A 20,429-nucleotide genomic window follows, 5' to 3' on the forward strand; every position below is an offset into this window, starting at 1 on the left:
CGTCCTTTTCTTTTTTCTTCCGGCTGCAGAGTTAAGTAAACATAAGCGCTATGAAATACGCATGAGTGTGTACAACGCCGTGGGCGAGGGCCCACTCAGCCCACCACAGGAGGTGTTTGTGGGGGAGGCAGGTATGTACTGTACATTTCCTGTCATTACAATCAACACAGGGCTTGGGGTGAAATTGTTTGGCTGTTACTTTCTTGGAAAACCAGATGTTCTCAAACCTGGAGGGCTGTAATGACTGGTCTTAGAAACCAGGTGCTATTTGTGTTGCTTTGATCACAGATTTAAAAAAAAAAAGAACAGAATTTCTGTTTTGTGAAAGCTGTCTTTTCCTCTACATTTATGCCAAAAATATGATATGCTTGTGTGATGACAGTGCCAACAGCTCCACCTCAGAATGTGGCCATTCAGACTGCAACCGCCACCCAGCTGGACGTGACATGGGATCCACCACCCGCAAACGCACAGAACGGAGACATTCAGGGCTACAAGGTCAGACTAACAGGCCTCTTCATTCTCCAGCAGATATTTCTCAAATGCCAGATACAGCCTAAGAGAAACAGGTTTTATAGGCTCACTTTCCGAGAGAACAGCAATATGTGAATGAGTTACGTTTTTATCATTGTATAAATGTTTGAATCATTTTGTGGCTCACATGAGATAACATGCCGTAGATGTTAAATGCCACTTAATGTATGCTTTGGTTGTTTTCTACAACTTTGCTGTCTGCTGGGCTTTGGTGGAAATCTTAAGAACGTTACTCAAGAAAACATTTACAGGAAATAAAATTAAATAGCGTTCAACCCCTTGAGGGTTTCTGAAATAGAGCTGCTGTTTATAAAAGCTGAAGTCGTTATGGTCCCTGAGCTGCGTCTGCAGACATACAATAATATGTGGTATTTATGCCTCTGCTTCTGTGTAGGTTTACTTCTGGGAGTTTCAGCGCAAGAATGAGACGGAGCGGCTGCGAACTTTGTTCATGCCAGAAAGAGGGGTGAAGCTGAAGAACCTGACTGGTTACACCACCTACATGATCAGTGTAGCCCCCTTTAACGCTGCAGGGGATGGACCACGAAGCCAACCAACCAGGGGCCGAACTCAGCAAGCAGGTAAGTCCCAAGATGTCTCTCTACGATGAGCACAACAGCCAAGACTGCTGCAGAGCCATGTACAGTCAAAATGATCACAGAAATCGCTTTAATATATTTGTAAAATTAATTGTTTTTTAAACTTAAATTAACACAAAAAAGGACACACTCTCTTTAACCTGTGGTTCCATCGTCCATGCACTTATCTTCGCCCGAATATACACTGTGGTCAAAGGTTTCACCAAATCACCTTTGAGCTAAAGTACTGTCTAAATGCCCCACTGAGTGCAGGGCAGTAAGTGAAACGAACACAGTGAGTAGTGGCCTGTGCAGGACTGTAGATCAATTAATATTGTTAATGACACTGAAGCTTTGAAAGTAACTCTAAATGCGTGTTACAAGCCAGTGTCAAGATGCACAGTAATGGCCACCATCTCTGATAAAAACCATCATCTCTATGAAACTAAACTTTTCCATCATTGAAATTAGTTGCAATGAATCACAATTAATCAGGATTAATTCATTGTGATGAATTATGATTATTTGTGACTAATCCATGGCTATCCTGCGATTAATCAGATTAAACATTGGGTTTGAGAGTCCTAGTAGTTGTTGTAATTCAAAGTAATTCATGGAAATGTGATAGAGATGATCCAGAACCAGTCTGTGGAGCCCTTTTAACACGTTTATTATATTTGTTAGCTCCTGCCTGACAGTTTAGATGAGTCAACCACAGAAAAGAATCACTGCCTCTATTGTTCTGTCTGAGATGTTATGGAAAAAAAAGAAAATTGAGGCAACATTTACACTTTGAGATTTTCTTTCTCCCGACACTTTTTCTCATTGTCTCTTTCTCTCTCCCTCTCTCTCTCTCTTTGCACTGATTTTTTTTTTGGGTATTTTTGGGCTTGTGAAAAGCAAAAAATAAATGTTGACAGCTTCTGACTTTCCCTTGTGGGTCAGTGTCATGAGGGAGGAAGCAGAGACAAGCTTGTTGGAGGGGGAGGTGGAGGAGCAGCACCAGCCCATCTTTTTTTCAAAGACAAAGACTCATTGTCTTTGCCAGCGTCTCTCTACTGTTGTCGGGCAAGTTTAAAAACAACAGGACAAAGTGTATTTTCAGTAGAGCAGTGTCGGAAACCCAGTGAAGTGTAATGAGCCCGGGGGATGAGAGCGGTCATTGTTGTTGGCAAATAGTGTGACCCCCAGTCTGATTGTACTTTTATCTGCTGTTTAGCCTTTCAACCTGTGCTCAGTACAGGATAAAAACTTGGTGTTGACCTAATCAGGACAGTTCAGCTGGTGAATGAGGACGATCACCGTGTGTGATCAGAACTGAACCCAGCCAGTGTTATCTAGGAAAAAAGTACAACAGCAACAACAATACCAGAGTTGCAGCTGTGGAAGGTTAGAGAAGCAGCAGTTAACATCTCCAGATATGTTTTTCAGTTCAGTAATTACTTTTTCTCACTTGTTAAATAGAGAAAACATAGGCTCAGAAAAGTAATTTATATTGTATATAAAGTATATAACCCATTGTTTTCCATTTAGATATTACATTGTTGTTCTGTGAGGAGTAATCTAGAATTTAAATGGCTTCATATACTGTGTATATAGATTTTATATTTATTTTTTTTTTTTTTTTTTTTTTTTTTTTTTTTTTTTTTCAGTTTCAGACTGTCATAGATAGAGTCACATACTGTAGGTTTCACATTTCCATCATTTTCATGTGCATTACTCATAGTCACTCATCTGGACATAGGATATTAGCCTTTATATAAGCCTTTCTCCCTGGTTCCAAAATTGGTTTTATGAATCAGTTCTGCTGAGGTAATTTCGTTGTGGCACAGAACTACACAAGCTAAATAAAATCGAAATATATACATGGTGTATACAGGTGGACTGGGCTATGTATTTAGACTATATTACTGTAGGATGGCTAGAGTATTTCAGGTGCAAAATTAGAAGTAGTTTGGTGATTCATTGAAACATTTTTTCTACATAAATAACAATGATTTTAAATTAGGCATTATTATGCAAAGTTAAGGCTGTAGAGTTTGTGCAGGATGATCTTAAAAAACAAATACAACTTTCTAAACAGTTAGCATGTCATTTGAAGTATCTGCTCTTAAAATGTTCTCTCTTTAAGTTCTTTGGAATGACAGGCAAATGTCTCTAAAGGAAAGACATTTTTTTTAAATGAGGCTTGTTTATCTTTCAGCTCCAAGTGTTCCAAGCTTCATTCACTTTAGTGAGCTGACCACCACTTCAGTCAATGTGTCCTGGGGTGAGCCCACCTTCCCTAATGGCATCATTGAAGGCTATCGTCTCATATACGAGCCCTGCACACCTGTGGAGGGTGAGCGTTCTTTTTTTTTTAATTCACTTCTCGCTGCCTGAAACAGCTGCAATAAAATGCTGCAAGCACAGTCTAAGGTTTTTTACGATGACCAATTGAACTTTTCACTGAATATGACTTGTTTAACTTCACGTGTCACAACATTGTGCTGTGCATTTTTCCTAAGCTATGTGCTAACCATTTTTCTGATTCTAACAGTTACACACAACAACCTTGCACATGCTCTACGAGTATAAATTATATCCAACTAAAGTGCCACAAATTAAGGCACATTTATTTACCACTAGTAACTCCATTACTGTAAATGTGTGTGTGTACATACTGAGTGTGTTTCCGCACTGGCTGGCCTGTGTAAGACTTGCTCTAAATGTGCTGTGTCTGTCCAGACTCCTCAGTGGCCTGTGCCGACTGTCTTCACTCCCCCTCCCCCCCAGGCGTCAGTAAAACAGTGACGGTGGATGTGAGGGGAAGCGGTCCTCTCTGGTTGAAGCTCAGAGACCTCTCTGACGGCATCACGTATAATTTTCGCATCCGGGCGAAGACCTTCATCTATGGGCCTGAAGTGGAGGCTAACATCACAACAGGCCCTGGAGAAGGTAGTGGCACCGGTACTGTTTTTATTACATTTTTAAATTGTGTATTTTATTTGAATGTGTTAACCAATCTTTGGTATTTGTTTGGTTTTTTTTCTCAGGAGCCCCTGGGCCTCCTGGAGAGCCTTTCATCACTCGCCATGGTTCAGCCCTCACCATCCACTGGACCAGTGGAGATCCAGGACGTGCGCCAATCACACGTTATGTCATCGAAGCCAGACCTTCAGGTGAGATGCTCATTATCACAAACCAGGCGATCACCACTAAAATTATTCATTTAGGTCCACCGGCCTGACTTCATCGCCACTTAGTTTGATGAAATTGAGTGTTGAAAATGTCAGCGTCTGTTGGTGTCTCTGGCATTTTAACTGGTTATTGATTGAGCTGCTGCAGTTGAGACAATTGTCGTCCACTTTCAGCTGTGAGTGACACCACCCAGGCAGGGTTAAGAGGGTGATAGATGATGGGTAACTCACAGATGTATTAGAGTGAAGTTGGAGTGGGTGCTTAAATTTTAAAGAGTACTCTTAGATGTAAGGGAATATCTTTAGGAGAGAGGTCCTTAGGGAGAGCCAAGATTTGGCCTCTGAAACACACATCCTTTGTGTGAAACATGCAAAGTGCTAGATTTCCCTGTAGTCCTCTAAAACTTAATGACTTGCCCTGTTCTAGAATCTGTTTTCATCAGCTTTTAACTCTCGTTCAACATTATGACTGATGAACCGGAGTGCTTGTTTATGTTTGTGTACCCCATTAAAAGACTCAAATGTACACTGCTGTTTACAAGCAGCATTGTGTAATAAATGATCACTTGACTTCCAAAGCAAGCAGCCAGCCATCTAACACTGGTTTGAAATATGGCTGTGCCACTATTTATGATGTAGATTTGGTGGCTGTAAATTTTACAGGAGCAGTGAAATTGATGGATTGTGTAATATTTATGGGGATTATGTATAACCAAGGGGAGCTGCCAACCAGCCTGGTGTTTAGAACAAACAAACAACCTGCTAATAAAGATACAATGGTATTAAAATGTAATTGTTTTTGCAACTTTACTGCTCTCCCCTGACCTGCTATTATGACTTGCAGATGAGGGACTGTGGGATATTTTGATCAAGGACATTCCCAAGGAAGCAACGTTGCATACGTTCAGTATGGACATCCTGAAGCAAGGAGTCAGTTATGATTTTCGTGTAATTGGAGTGAACGACTACGGCTATGGAGCTCCAAGTCTTCCCTCTCCATCTATATCTGGTGAGGTTTTGGAACACTGTGACATCACAGAACTGAAGCTTGGTGCCCTCAACTGTAGCACATCTTAAAACTCTCTCTTGTTTTTTTTCACACTCCAGCTCAAAAAGTGGCACCTTTCTATGAGGAGTGGTGGTTCCTGGTGGTGGTGGCTTTGGTCGGGCTCATCTTCATTCTACTGCTGGTCTTTATCCTTATCATTAGGGGGCAGAGCAAAAAATATGCCAAGAAGTCTGAATCAGGTGAGTACAGTGACAGTATGCAGTTTTCTTAAAGTTTTCTAAGAGTGGGGGAAGGCGAGTGGGGTTTTGGAGCGGTAGGAATGAGGTAAGGGGAAGGGTAGGTGGGTAGGGTGAAGGGGTAAGGATAAGGGTGGGTTAAGTTGAGCGGTGGGGGTAGAGTGGTGTAAGGGAAGCGGAAGAAGGTGTAAGAGTTCGAGTGGGTTAACCCACTCTAACCCTTACTCCACTCCTCCCCTACCTCCCCACCCCTCTACCCTTTCCCCCTACCTTCCAACTCCTCCAAACCCTTACCCCACTCCTCCACCCCTACCTCCCAACCCGCCCTTTCCCTAACCCACTCCTCCCCTTCCCCTCTACATCCCAAACCCTTACCCCTTCGTCCCCTTTGCCCTACCCACCTGCCCTTTCCCTCCTCCCATTTCCCCCTCCAAACCCTTACCTCACTCTTCCCTTCCCCTACTCCTCCAAACCCCTCTACCCCGTTCCCTTAACCTACACTAACCCTTACCCCTTCCCCCCCTTACCCCACTCCTCCCCTACTTTTCCCCCCCTCTACCCCTTATCCCTACCTCAAAACCTGCCCTTTCCCTAACCCCACTCCTCCCATTCCCCCTACCTCCCAACCCCTCCAAACCCTTACCCCTTCGTCCCCTTTGCCCTACCCACCTGCCCTTTCCCTCCTCCCATTTCCCCCTCCAAACCCTTACCCCTTCGTCCCCTTTGCCCTACCCACCTGCCCTTTCCCTCCTCCCATTTCCCCCTCCAAACCCTTACCCCTTCGTCCCCTTTGCCCTACCCACCTGCCCTTTCCCTCCTCCCCTTTGACTTACCCACCCGCCCTCTCCTTACCTCACTCTTCCCTTCCCCTACTCCTCCAAACCCCTCTACCCCGTTCCCTTAACCTACACTAACCCTTACCCCACTCCTCCCCTACTTTTCCACCCCTCTACCCCTTATCCCTACCTCAAAACCTGCCCTTTCCCTAACCCCACTCCTCCCATTCCCCCTACCTCCCAACCCCTCCAAACCCTTACCCCTTCGTCCCCCTTGCCCTACCCACCCGCCCTCCCCTACTTCCCAACCTGCCCTTTCCCTCCTCCCATTTCCCCCTCCAAACCCTTACCCCTTTGACCTACCCGCCTGCCCTTCTCCTTACCTCACTCTTCCCTTCCCCTACTCCTCCAAACCCCTCCAAACCCTTACCTCACTCCTCCCTTCCCCCGCTCTACACCTTTCCCTTAACCCAGTCTAACCCTTACCCCTTCTTCCCCTTACCCCACTCCTCCCCTACTTTTCCCCCCCTCTACCCCTTATCCCTACCCCAAAGCCTGCCCTTTCCCTAACCCCACTCCTCCCATTCCCCCTACCTCCCACCCCCTCCAAACCCTTACCTCACTCCTCCCTTCCCCCGCTCTACACCTTTCCCTTAACCCAGTCTAACCCTTACCCCTTCCTCCCCTTTGCCCTACCCACCTGCCCTTTCCCTCCTCCCATTTCCCCCTCCAAACCCTTACCTCACTCCTCCCTTCCCCCCGCTCTACACCTTTCCCTTAACCCAGTCTAACCCTTACCCCTTCCTCCCCTTTGCCCTACCCACCTGCCCTTTCCCTCCTCCCATTTCCCCCTCCAAACCCTTACCTCACTCCTCCCTTCCCCCCGCTCTACACCTTTCCCTTAACCCAGTCTAACCCTTACCCCTTCCTCCCCTTAAGGGGAAGGTAGGTGGGTGGGGTTTTGGAGGAGTGGGGAAAGGGGTAGAGTGGGGGTTAGAGTGGGTTAAGGGAAAGGACGGGTTTGGAGGTATGGGTAGGGGGTGGGGCGAAGGGGTAAAGGGTAGAGTGGGGTGGGGAAGGGGCAGAGTGGGGGGTTGGGGTAGAGTGGTGTAAGGGGAGGGGAGGAGTGGGGTTAGGGGAAGGCCAGTGGGTAGGTCAAAGGGGACAAAGGGGACAAAGGGGTAAGGGTTAGAGTGGGTTTGGCGGTATGGGGAAGGGGTAGATGGAAAAAGGCTTAAGGGAAGGGGAGGTAGGGGGTAGGGGAAAGTAGGTGGGGTGGGGGCAGGTGGGTAGGGCAAAGGGGAGGAAGGGGTAAGGGTTAGAGTGGGTTAAGGGAAAGGGCGGGGTTGGAGGTAGGGGGAAAGGGGAGAGGGGAGGGTAGGGGTAGAGTGGTGTAAGGGGAGGGGAGGAGTGGGGTTAGGGGAAGGCCAGTGGGTAGGTCAAAGGGGACAAAGGGGTAAGGGTTAGAGTGGGTTTGGCGGTATGGGGAAGGGGTAGATGGAAAAAGGCTTAAGGGAAGGGGAGGTAGGGGGTAGGGGAAAGTAGGTGGGGTGGGGGCAGGTGGGTAGGGCAAAGGGGAGGAAGGAGTAAGGGTTAGAGTGGGCTAAGGGAAAGGGCGGGTTTGGAGGTAGGGGTAGAGTGGTGTAAGGGGAGGGGAGGAGTGGGGTTAGGGGAAGGCCAGTGGGTAGGTCAAAGGGGACAAAGGGGACAAAGGGGTAAGGGTTAGAGTGGGTTAAGGGAAAGGGCGGGTTTGGAGGTAGGGGGAAAGGGGAGAGGGGGGGGTAGGGGTAGAGTGGTGTAAGGGGAAGGGAGGAGTGGGGTTAGGGGAAGGCCAGTGGGTAGGTCAAAGGGGACAAAGGGGTAAGGGTTAGAGTGGGTTTGGCGGTATGGGGAAGGGGTAGATGGAAAAAGGCTTAAGGGAAGGGGAGGTAGGGGGTAGGGGAAAGTAGGTGGGGTGGGGGCAGGTGGGTAGGGCAAAGGGGAGGAAGGAGTAAGGGTTAGAGTGGGCTAAGGGAAAGGGCGGGTTTGGAGGTAGGGGTAGGGGGAAGAGGGGTGGGAAGGTATTGGGAGGAGGAAGAAGGGGTAGGGGTTAGAGTGGGTTAAGGGAAAGGGGTAGAGTGGGGGTAGAGCGGTGTAAGGGGAGGAGTGGGGTGAAGGGAGGAGTGGGTTAAGGGAAAGGGCAGGTTTGGAGGTAGGGGGAAGGGGTAGAGGGGTGGGAAGGTATTGGGAGGAGGAAGAAGGGGTAGGGTTAGAGTGGGTTAAGGGAAAGGGCGGGTTGGGAGGTAGGGGGAAGGGGCAGAGGGGTGGGAAGGTATTGGGAGGAGGAAGAAGGGGTAGGGTTAGAGTGGGTTAAGGGAAAGGGGTAGAGTGGGGGTAGAGCGGTGTAAGGGGAGGAGTGGGGTGAAGGGAGGAGTGGGGTAACGGAAAGGGATAGAAGGGGTAAGGGTTAGAGTGGGTTAAGGGAAAGGGGTAGAGTGGGGGTAGAGCGGTGTAAGGGGAGGAGTGGGGTGAAGGGAGGAGTGGGGTAACGGAAAGGGATAGAAGGGGTAAGGGTTAGAGTGGGTTAAGGAAAAGGGGGGGTTTGGAGGTTTGGGGAAGGTAGGTGGGGGAATGGCGCGTGGGTAGGGCAAAGGGGGGAAGGGGTAGAGGGGTGGGAAGGTATTGGGAGGAGGAAGAAGGGGTAGGGGTTAGAGTGGGTTAAGGGAAAGGGCGGGTTGGGAGAAGGGGTAGAGGGGTGGGAAGGTATTGGGAGGAGGAAGAAGGGGTAGGGTTAGAGTGGGTTAAGGGAAAGGGGTAGAGTGGGGGTAGAGCGGTGTAAGGGGAGGAGTGGGGTGAAGGGAGGAGTGGGTTAAGGGAAAGGGCGGGTTGGGAGGTAGGGGGAAGGGGCAGAGGGGTGGGAAGGTATTGGGAGGAGGAAGAAGGGGTAGGGTTAGAGTGGGTTAAGGGAAAGGGGTAGAGTGGGGGTAGAGCGGTGTAAGGGGAGGAGTGGGGTGAAGGGAGGAGTGGGGTAACGGAAAGGGATAGAAGGGGTAAGGGTTAGAGTGGGTTCAGGGAAAGGGCGGGTTGGGAGGTAGGGGGAAGGGGCAGAGGGGTGGGAAGGTATTGGGAGGAGGAAGAAGGGGTAGGGGTTAGAGTGGGTTAAGGGAAAGGGCAGGTTTGGAGGTAGGGGGAAGGGGTAGAGGGGTGGGAAGGTATTGGGAGGAGGAAGAAGGGGTAGGGTTAGAGTGGGTTAAGGGGAAGAGGTAGAGTGGGGGAAGGGAGGAGTGGGGTAAGAGGAAGGTGGGTGGGGATGGGGATGTAGGGGGAAGGGCGGGTGGGTAGGGCAAAGGGAAGGAAGGGGTAAGGGTTAACGTGGGTCAAGGGAAAGGGATAGAGTGGGAGGTAGACCTCTCTCTTTTTCTCCTCTCTCTAGGTAGCTGACAATGAACTGTATATTGCACAGATCCTACATCAATATGTTGATGTAACAATATGTTTTAAAGATTTACACCAACTGTAAACAGTGTTATTTTAAAAATCAAATCTTCTGTGCCAGGTGACTGGCAATAAACTAAAATTTGCACAGCTCCTAATTTAATCAGATTGTCTCTTGATTGTTATTGAGTGTTTTACAGTTTTTAGACCTACTGTTAATACAGTGTTATTTCAAAAATCAAAATCTTTCCTCTCTCTACCTTCTCTATCTCCCCTCTCTCCATTTCTTATTCTGTCCTCTGTTTCTTCCTAATAGAGGAGAAAGGAGAACGAGAGAGAGAGAAGAGAAAGAGGGGAGAGAGAGTGGGAGAGTGACAGTAGAGTAGTCTGAGTTTAGTAAAGTATCTCTCTACCTGTGTCCAGGAAACAACTGCAATGCCTTGACCCACGGGGACATGGTCAGCTTGGATGAGGGACGTTTCCCAGCTCTGGAGCTAAACAACAGACGGCTGTCTGTGAAAAACTCCTTCTGCCGAAAGAATGGCGTCTATACCAGGTCAGTGATCTGTGACACAAACAGAAATTTGCAGATGAAGTTTAAAATGTCAGTCCAACATGACATTGTAATTGAACAAACATAGTGACACAGTAGAGTTATTCATGTTACTCTTTCTGTAAGCCTTGGCAACAATAAACCTCCAAGATGAACACACAGGGGCTTAAATCTGCTCTCTGAACCAGGTAAACATAGCATATGAACGGGCTGGTATTTTACTTTTAATTAGTTATGTACTGCAAATAATTCCCTCATGCTAAGACTGTTGTCTGTTTACCCTTCAGGCCAGCTGCAGAGATCTGTTAGCAGTGACTATGTTTCAGATGGATATTATGCAACTCTTCAATAAAAATAATATTGTGAATAACTTCTTTGCTGCTACCTTTCTGCACATTTTGGACATGAGCATGACCCTAAGGATGCATCACAACAGGTTCCAAGACCTTTCCAGTCTATTACAGTTGTGGTTAAAATGGATGGAGGGGAGTGCGGGGGGTGCAGATGTACTATCAGCACCAACTTTCTTTCAAGTCAACCCCATGACAAAGTAACTCAACACCTGAGCCTCCTGATTACAGATTAACGCCATGCCTCCAAATACCAAAGTCAGGATAAATTCCGGTGCCTGATGTCTGGATGTAGAAATCAAACACACTCACAGTCCCACTGAAATAGTGTCAGAGCTGTGTCAGATGTTAATGCCATTCATGGTCTGTTAAGTACAGGGTGTTCCATGCATTTTCCATATTAACCTAAATTATTACCACACGTGGAAAAAAGAGAATTATGGTGTAAATGTCACTTTAGACTGTAAAACAAACAACTGAGGACAGTATTATCCTGTTTACCATGGACTATAACATTTACCATCACTGCACCCTACATTGTAAACAGATGCCTCAAACAACAGAGTGACATTCAGTTTATCCATAAACGAGGTCAGATGTTATTACATAACATAACATTTTTAACTCATCGCCTATTTCTGCTGAAGTTTGCTTCATTTTTGTATTGGTGCTGTCAGTGATGCCTAGCATTTTCCTCATCAAACAAAATGTACAAACTACAACAGAATCAAGTTTAGCAGCGTCAGAGAATTGACTTCATATTTCTATGTAAATAACTTTAAATAAACATTCAAATAGTTATAAATGTAACTGTGGCTGCTGTCATTACTTAAGAAATATCAACCATGTTGCTTGCTCTAAATTCACAACCTAAGGCAGACCTTGGTGTTCTACGGCCCACGGGCCACATCCACCCCTCTGGGCCATATCGCTGACTAACCTGCAAGATTCTTGTTAAAATAAAAGCCAAGTTACTGTGCAACTACAACACATTAAATAGAATATACAGTACATTATAATATACATACATCTGGAGGAAGGATAATAGTTGGGCCATAGCTTGTGTCCCTCATTCTCTGCAGTGGATACAAATCATCGCAGAAACACTGATTTGGTAGTTGATGTGATTCAACATCATGATTAAAAGCACCCAACACATGGTCAGAGGCTAAAGTTGAAGTTCAATATGTGTGCTGCTGAAAGAACAAAGACTAAGCTTTGTAAAAAAAGTATCCAATAGTTTTAAATCTATTCACAGAAGTGTTGTGTAATTTCAATGTAGATTAACATAGTTTTAAACACTCCTGAGTGACAAAGTGCTTGAACACTTTAGACATGTTAACCAGTCCCTACAGGCAGTGGTAGCAAGACAAGAGTCTGATAATGAGTAAAGACTGGGGGCAGATTTAATTTCACCCCATGGTTCTAGTTTCCTACACCACATGCTGCTGACTGAATTTTGCAGCAAGCAGAATAAGTGGACCCCTCTCATTGCCAGAGAGAGAGCTGATAAATAATTAATGCGTCTGTAGACAGCAACTGTGTATGGGGGTCAAGGAGAATGACTATAAGTGGGCTGAGTTTCCTAAACCGGCAGTTTATAACAGGTTCCCAGGGGGGTAACAATACAATGTCTTCTTCTTGGCATCAGCTCTTGGTTGGGTGAATTCTTAAGGAATTGCCCCTAAGGGTACGCTTGTTAAGGAAATGTCAAATGCCAAAAAATTGACTAATGGTAAATCCTAAACATTTCTAACAGGAGTAAAACACTGGCATATGTAGTAAATCTCCTCAATGTAGCATTGCAATCGAATATCACAGTTATTTATTTATTTATATTGGTAAAACCAATATACACATTTGTACCCAGTTCTTAAGAATAAAAAATAATGTTGTCCACTATTTGTAGCTATATATTTACTGCTGTGAAAAATGCATGACCTCGAGCTCGGAGAAAATTGTAGTTAAGTGACCAAAAAGCTTTAGCTTTTAAAGGTCACTTTACTGAACGCTTTATTTAAATAGTGTTTGCTCTGTGATTACTTTATTTTCTATTTATGCCTGTGTGCCTGACATAGTTAGTCAATAGATCTGTACAGCCATGACTGAAATGCTATTTTATTCAATACCATCAAATATGAACAGAAATGTAGTTCCCAACATGTGCCTTACACACACAGTATAGGCTGCTCTCTTCTGCTATTTCTCCACTTAGGTTGAACTAATGAACTCTAATCTAAACTCTAATTTTATATTAATAATCAGGGTAACTGAAATAAATAAACCATTTTCTTTGTGATTTCCCTTTAGACATCTACAGTCCAAAGGAAACAGCTCTTGGGAAAAATTCTGGAATTTAGCCAGTGCATCTTTGAAATTCCTTCAACATATGCTTATTTGGAAAATAACAAATGCAAGTTAAGTTTCCATGGGTAAAGCGATAGTCTGTGCACCACAGCAGCTCCTCTGACACTACATTGGCCAAGCAATGGGGACTGAACAGGACTACATGTCCCAGTAGTATTAGCCAAACCAGCAGCATTCAGCAGAAACAGATTGGCGTTTGCTTAGTAAGACCAGATACACTAGAAAAGTGGGGGAGAGCTTAGGCAGTGAGAGTGTGACTTTTTTCTCTTCTCTCAAGCTCACCTAAAAAAACCCTCACTGAAGAACACCATTTTAGGAATTGTTTTTTCCTCAGTAATCCATCTCACCCTGCCCTCAGTTTTTCCTCATTCCATCTTTCTTTCAGGCCTTCAGTTTCACTCAACACCTCGCCTTGACCTCTCTCTCTCTCTCACTGCACACTCCCTTCAGTGTTTCTGCTCAGTCTCATCACTTACACTCTGCAAACTTTCACCTGAACGGCATATTTGGTCACTGCAGCACGCCTCTGGAACGTTAATCCATGCCATTCTTCATGTTAGGCTCTAATAACATTTGCTATGGAAAGAAGCCCGAGGCTGCCATTTGTGTAATGACCCCTGGAGCGCCGCAAGAGTTCAATTTATATTTCAGTCACAAGGGCCCTGTGGTTTGACATTCCACAGCCCACAGCTAGGAACGAATGGGGAGAATTATTAATTCCAGGAGAGACTCAGCATAGGCGGTTGTCTCATGAGTGTCCCATGATTCTCATCAAGATGCACACTGAGACAAGCATGCAGTGACATACAGTATGTCTAAAAAGAAGACATTGCTGTCATATGTAACACTTTTTTTATTTTTTTTTATCAGATTTGGTTTCTAAAATCAAATACAAATGGCACAATAATTTAAAAAAGTACTCATAGCAATTTAGATGCACTATTGGCACTTGCTCCAGACACGTATAAAAGTATTTTTGTGGACGAAGCAATCAATAAGTGATATGGATGAACACAAAAAACATCAATTCAACACAATCTAACTAGTGAGAAATACAGTGGTTTTAAAATGAGACAGACTAAACAAGCCAGTTACTTTAAAATAATTTACTGGCAGTTTGTCTTTTTGACAAGTGGTGAGAACGAGCAAGTGGTGGTGAAAGCATGTCACTTTACACACACGAAGTTGCAGGGCTTTTAAACACCAAGCCACGTAGAATCCAAATATACAGCAATAGTATTTTTAAATTAAGTTAAACCAACCAGGACAAGCAAGAGTAATTCAAGAGCTTCTCCACTTTCTGTTTTTGTTACATTTCCTTATTCACACAGCTCATCCAATTAAACTGGTATCTTTCAATGAAACCACTGCCATTTGCCTCTCAGTATACACCTACAGTATTATGTACATGGTTTCTTCCTTTAAAGGTTTCAGGGGGATTCAGTTCCAGCTGACATAAGCTTTGAGGAAGGATACAACCAGGACACTGCAAACAAGCTGTGACAAAAAAAATGTACTAGGCTTAAGACACACACCTAGGTAAAAAGTAGAGACCAAAGTCCATACCTTGGCTTTTGGAGAAAGGCCAAAAACCCAAATAAACAACTAAATGACCTGCAAAAATGTAACTAACTATATTTGCTTGTTGATTTGCTTTCTTTCCAAAAGTTGTAAATAAAGATAAAAGAGCCATTAGCTTAACTAGCCCTGGTAGATGAACTAATTGCAGTAGCATGAAATGAAGTAGGCAGTTGTATTGGTTGTGTATGCTGAGTGACGAGTGCCCACTGATTTGTGGAGCGGTAGTCTTACAACACCATCGTGACAATATAAAGATTTGCCAATAGACAAAATCGACTTGTGAGAGATACATGACTACTAATGAAAGGCTCTATATTCTTCATGTTAATGTTTCCACTCAGAGAAGTCCAGACCACTTCTCAAACATCTCAAACAGTCTGATTTGTTTTTTGTTTTTTTTTCTGTGTTGTCACAGATCTCCCCCCAGACCCAGTCCTGGCAGTCTTCACTATTCTGACGAAGATGTCAGCACAAAATACAACGACCTGATCCCAGCAGAGAACAGCAGCCTGACTGAGAAACCCTCAGAGATCTCAGACTCACAGGTACAGTAGCAAACCCTGTCTTCCTCGTGTGGTTTCTGAATGTAAAATGCCCACAGTGTGTCTGCACTAAGTGTGTATTTGTACTTGTCTGTGTGCACATTCAGTCATCCTGCTAAATTCCCTAAGAATTCAGCTCTGTGTTGTCAAGCATACAGTGTTTTTTTTCTCAGTTCACAGTCCACATGGCGTACTTTGTGATGCACCTGAATGCATTTGACCTGCAGGGGTCATATGACACAGATACACAGATGCACGTAGTGAGATACGGGATCAGAGTCTCTGCTCACTGGTGGCAGGGCAGTTTTTTATTCCATACAGAGACTGGTGGATAAAACTGCTCTGTAAACCTCCACCTGAAATCCAGGCCACTGCACTCAGCCACAGCAATTCTTATATAAGACTGCGAGGGCAGATGAACTGTGCAAATTTTATTTTACTGCTTGTTACGTTCTGCAGCTCCATCTGGGCTGCCTATCCAAGTTTCCAAATGGGTTTTCAGTAAGGTCAGTTTCAGTACAAAAAATGTTTAAAGGAGTTTCTACTTTTCCATTGATCAGTATTGTGCCACCCACGATGCCTGCTTTGAGTTTTATGTATTTTTTTCAGTATACGCTTTTGCTTTATTTCCCTCTTGTACTTTATTTTTCTTCTCCTCCACATGCATCTGTGTTCCCTGTTTTTGTTTACGTCAACCTCGCTGCAGTGCTCACTCTGTGGTTTGGGTAAGCCGTCTTGCAGACCCAGTCAGATGAAAAACTCTGCAGCAGAAAATGTTGCTAGATTTCATTGTCCTTAGACTTCCTTCACTCTTTTCTATCAAAGAGGACTTCCTTAATGCTAGACACTGGCCTTATTACCAAGGCCCATCTCTCAGCAAACACAACTGTAGCGTGAATTCCACAGCCAAAAATCTGTCCCCACCTTAACTTAGCAAGACCAAGGTCCTATTTTCAGATCAAATGAAAATCTTTCTACAATGAATCACTATAGACAGGATCTTTCTCATAATAATAACCTCTCCCAAACAGAGCAATTGGGCATTTCAGCACCTGTCTGACATATCTACCATTTGCACTTGGGCACTGTCAGACATGGCTCCTAATGCAGTAACTGCCTTGTGACAACGCCTGTCTGCTGCCACGCTGCACATTCAACATGCTGACATGAGCTTTGATGGGATAAAACACACAGAGCACTGTCTGTTTTTGCCAGGGATCCACTGGCAAAAACCCCCTTGACAGGGCACCGTATCAGCACCCAGTGGTGCAGAGGAGAAATCCAGGAATGTTCTTTGAAGTTTTATTGAGCGGATAACTCTGAGGTATCAGTATGACATTGTGCTGCCTGTCCTCTTTAATCCTTGGGGCCTGCACCAGCAGGTATGAGTTGACTGTTGTACTCCTACTCAAAAGGGGATTTGGAGGAAGCCAAACATTGACTTGACAAGGCAGCAAGGCTACCGTTACTATTCAGCTGCCCTGCAGGAAGAAGCATATTGATGTTTTCTCTTTACCCTTTAATGTATAGTTTGTTTTCCTTTTCCAAAGTTGTTGCCTTGGTAGGGCTTTGTTACGACCAAAAAACTCAAATATAATCGATCACATCTCCGAATTACATATGGATTGTATATACTGTTCTCACAGTAGAGCCACATTCAGAGAGAGGAAGAGAGGCAGAGTTAGAGAAATAGAAGAAAATCAATGTTTTTTCTGCCTGATTCTTTCCTCTTCCACCCTCTGTGTCTATCCCTACTACTGCAGTTATTTTTGGCTAAAGTTCAAATGATGAATACCATCACCAATGTTTGGATTGTCTCTAGAGACAAAGGCACTTTGTTTTTACAGTCTGGGGATGTGGTGTAACAGTCCTAAAGTAAATGGAGTTGGAGTAAATGGATTTTTATATGCTAATACCAGTATAAAGAGAATTGTCTTTACCTTTACAGAAGATCAGCAGTGATTGGGCCCCAGTGATAGTTTGAGTACGGTAAATCAACATTCTGTACATGTGGTACCTATGGACAACTTGAGATGTTAAATAGGATTAACATATGTCCAGTCCCTTGACATCGTCAAAGAAAACAAACAAATACTGTGAACATCGCTGGACTTTTTAGTCCCCTCTGGCACTGCTTACGTATTCTGTTACTGTCATCTCACACAACACCCTGCTGTGCTCACTTTCTCAATGAGACTGACAAGGACAGCAAAGACCCCTCCTTCCACTCTTTGAAATAATCCATAACTATAGGACAAAGGCTTGACCCACTCTCTGGTACTGGGTCATGCGTTCATGATTTTCGGGGAATGGGAGGACCTCCAAGCAAGAAAATCTACTTTTCCATTGTTTCATTATAGAAATCATTGCAATGTATAAATGTAAAACATGTGATCTGTTTAAAAAGCTATTTCAGATGACATATAAAAACAGAACAGTAAAGAACAGGAAATCTCAGATGACCACTAAGGTCAGGGTTCAAAGTTCTCAAAGACAGATGGCCTGAAAATCTGCTTCTTTTCAGTGATAACAGCCAATCAATCTACAGGGAAGTGTCAGTTTGCTTCATTATTATGGCAGGCTACTATGGTGTAGGTCTTTTGAGGTTCTCTACACTGACATGTGTGAGGGGTGTTGTTTCAAATTGTTTGTCTGTTATGTGCAAGACATTTAAAATATTTTTTATTTTAAAAGAAAGAAATCTAAATAATAATGAAATTTAGACTTATTGTTTATAAGAGGCTTAGTACATGTAAAAAAAAAAAAAAATCTAAATGTCCTGGTAAAATCCGAACCAATTTATCCTAGTATATTTCACACCAGAAAAAACAGCCACCCTGAAGAACTTTTTTTCCATCACATTACTCCTCTTTCTACACTGTTGCAACTGAAAATCAGAAATCGTGAACAACTCTATTACAACACTGACAACAAACTACCAGGCAGTTGCACCAGTCAATTTCAACGATTTCTTAATCTGTTTCTCCGCCTAATTTAACATCATAATGATGAAAAAATGTTTAATAATTGACACTGGCAGGCTGGTGTGTGTTGGCTTGACGTTGAGCATAAACAAGATAGTGGTTCTCTGGAGGCAAGCGGGTAATGCTACATTTCATGCCTGAAGTCTGTTACAGTCACAGAATGCAGTTCTAGTAATTAGCTTGTAATGACTTTAAGTAAGGAGCTGTTTCACCTGCAATGCCTCCCTAGAGCCAGATTTCCTACATCAACATTGGAGGCTGCTCAGTTGGATCCTTGAGTTATTTACGTTAAAGACTGGTAATGAACAGAAAGGGGAAAGGGAGGCGGACTGGAGTGCTGCACGCTCGTGTCTAGGACATTTCGAACCTGAGAAAAACATCTGTTAATCACACTTTAGTGCAAAGCGGTGATAGGCAGAAGCAGTACCGAAGTGCTGTGTCAACACTCGGTCTTTGCATGCTTATTCCCACTAACACACAACCACACAGAGACTCACACACATAGCTTTTATCTCTCGAAGCATTGCTAGTTCCTGTTGGGTGAGGTAATACCACTTGAAGCAGCTCGGTACAGCTCATCCAGTGTGACCACTGTGAATGGATCTTGTAATGGTGGTGTTGTGTTGCTTAACACACCAGCATGCGAGGAATGCTTTTCAACACTGGTTGGCCTCAACTGTTTACCACAGGGGTAAAATATTACAACACATGCACCCACAAAGAAACCACTGATGCATCTCAAACCCTGCATTCACACAAAACTGAACAGCATACAAAAGACAAGCCAGAAATGTTGCTGCTGATGGCAGAGTCGCCACGTACAATGTCTGATGTTGATTAACTGATGTAAATGATGGGTAATAACGTGAAAGAGGTCACTTTGATTTGTTAAAGTAAAGAAATACATGTGATTTTACATAGAAAAATAAATTTGAAATCAAGTGCTTTCTGATTGGGCATATATATACAATGTGCTGAAAAGCCTTTGTCTTGGGATTTGGTACAGGAGGCGCATACCATATTGAGGGAGTGGGAAATTTGAGACTGCTGCCATATGCATCACATATGTTCTGTGAAGCATCCAGCAAAGGATCTGTGCTCAGGATTGTAGACTACGTGCCAGTAGCTATACTTCTTTGGAAGAAGATGGAACAGAACAGTATTAGAATGGAGAGGGAGAGAGAGAGAGAGAGAGAGAGAGAGCAAATACAAAATCTTGGAACCAGTCCCAACTGTCAGCATCACTGCACCAAGTGTGCTTTAGAACTCTTGATTTTTAAACATACATCATTTTCTGGGCTGTCACATCCCACTGTGACAAGTTTTGCAAAATGGATTTCATTGCATCTTAGTGATTTATTAAAGGCTGGTTCATCAATTGGCAGCTTGTTTGTTTTGTAATTAGCTGACTACGACCAATAGCCTCTAAGCATTTAATTGCCACATTACTTTTTGTCTGGCAGATGGAATGTTACAAAGAGGAACATATTAATGTGTGTAACCTAGCATGCAGTGATGGTCAGTGACAGGAATGTGCAGGGAATTGTCATTTCTTTGCTGATGAAAAAAATCAGCACTTTACAGGCCCAAATTGGTTTTTATTTAATTACACCTTCAATACTAATTTGGAAACAAAGTTTAACAAAGTTTGAAAAATGTAACAAAGATATAAGCTGATCAACTGCCACTAATAATGAAAATGTTTGTCATTAAAAGTACAATGGACTAATCTCTTATTTGTAAACCTTCCTGTTGAATAAAAAATTCCCAATTTCAGATTTCAGTTTTACTGTCTTTGTAGTAATAAAGTTCAGGAAATGCTTTTCATGCCATAAATATATTCATCAACATCGACATCATCACGATTTGGCCATTTATTATTCTGTTATAGTGATATACTGTAAAATCCATTGTTCTGTTCACCCATAGGAGGCGCTGGTGTTTTCATATGGAACAGGTGGCCTACATACACTTCCACTGCATTTGGTGAGGTTCCTGTGGCTGCTTGCTGTGAATGTTTGTAACCTGACAGAGGACTGGTTCCTCCTCACCCACTCCCTCACCCTCTCCCTCAGATTCCCATCAGGTTAAATATGGTACAGTACAGTCCTATAAAACCCCTTTTTGAAGATACACTTTGTTCCTTTGATGAAATGATCAGTCCAGTGGCTGACCAAAGATTAACTGACTTTTGCCCTCTTGTGTCAGTGGTCCCTTTTTTAATGCACGCTTCAGTACCAAATCATCATGCCTCAAACACGCTTTTGACCCATCATCGGTGTCCATGTGTACTTTCACGTGTGCTTTGTTGTAAATGTGTGTATGT

The 20,429-nt window shown here is 43.9% G+C and overlaps 1 protein-coding gene and 1 long non-coding RNA gene across 5 annotated transcripts in view; one reads left to right on the forward strand and one right to left on the reverse strand.

Moving 5' to 3' along the window:
- sdk2b (sidekick cell adhesion molecule 2b) overlaps positions 1 to 20,429 on the forward strand; it is a 205,066-nt gene that overhangs the window by 182,019 nt on the left and 2,618 nt on the right. For 2 of the 4 annotated variants that reach the window (XM_008314341.3, XM_008314343.3), the window contains 11 exons: positions 30 to 131; positions 383 to 498; positions 929 to 1,115; positions 3,316 to 3,453; positions 3,840 to 4,049; positions 4,148 to 4,273; positions 5,136 to 5,300; positions 5,399 to 5,539; positions 10,150 to 10,282; positions 14,993 to 15,122; positions 20,033 to 20,089. In XM_008314341.3, the coding sequence (XP_008312563.1) occupies positions 30 to 131; positions 383 to 498; positions 929 to 1,115; positions 3,316 to 3,453; positions 3,840 to 4,049; positions 4,148 to 4,273; positions 5,136 to 5,300; positions 5,399 to 5,539; positions 10,150 to 10,282; positions 14,993 to 15,122; positions 20,033 to 20,089 (1,505 nt within the window). Of the gene's footprint in view, positions 1 to 29; positions 132 to 382; positions 499 to 928; positions 1,116 to 3,315; positions 3,454 to 3,839; positions 4,050 to 4,147; positions 4,274 to 5,135; positions 5,301 to 5,398; positions 5,540 to 10,149; positions 10,283 to 10,405; positions 10,468 to 10,566; positions 11,539 to 14,992; positions 15,123 to 20,032; positions 20,090 to 20,429 lie in introns of those variants that run through there. The other 2 variants (XM_025057758.1, XM_008314342.3) reach the window with 2 other exon arrangements.
- Positions 5,421 to 20,429, reverse strand: part of LOC103381806 (uncharacterized) — a 157,256-nt gene continuing 142,247 nt past the window's right edge. Inside the window, exons 6-7 of the long non-coding RNA XR_521838.3 lie at positions 10,140 to 10,291; positions 5,421 to 5,490 (exon numbers count right to left, since the gene is read on the reverse strand). This is a non-coding gene — a long non-coding RNA (uncharacterized LOC103381806). The remainder of the gene's footprint in view (positions 5,491 to 10,139; positions 10,292 to 20,429) is intronic.

This window comes from Cynoglossus semilaevis, chromosome 8, assembly GCF_000523025.1.
Source record: "Cynoglossus semilaevis isolate Cse_v1.0 chromosome 8, Cse_v1.0, whole genome shotgun sequence".
Classification (NCBI taxonomy): domain Eukaryota; kingdom Metazoa; phylum Chordata; class Actinopteri; order Pleuronectiformes; family Cynoglossidae; genus Cynoglossus; species Cynoglossus semilaevis.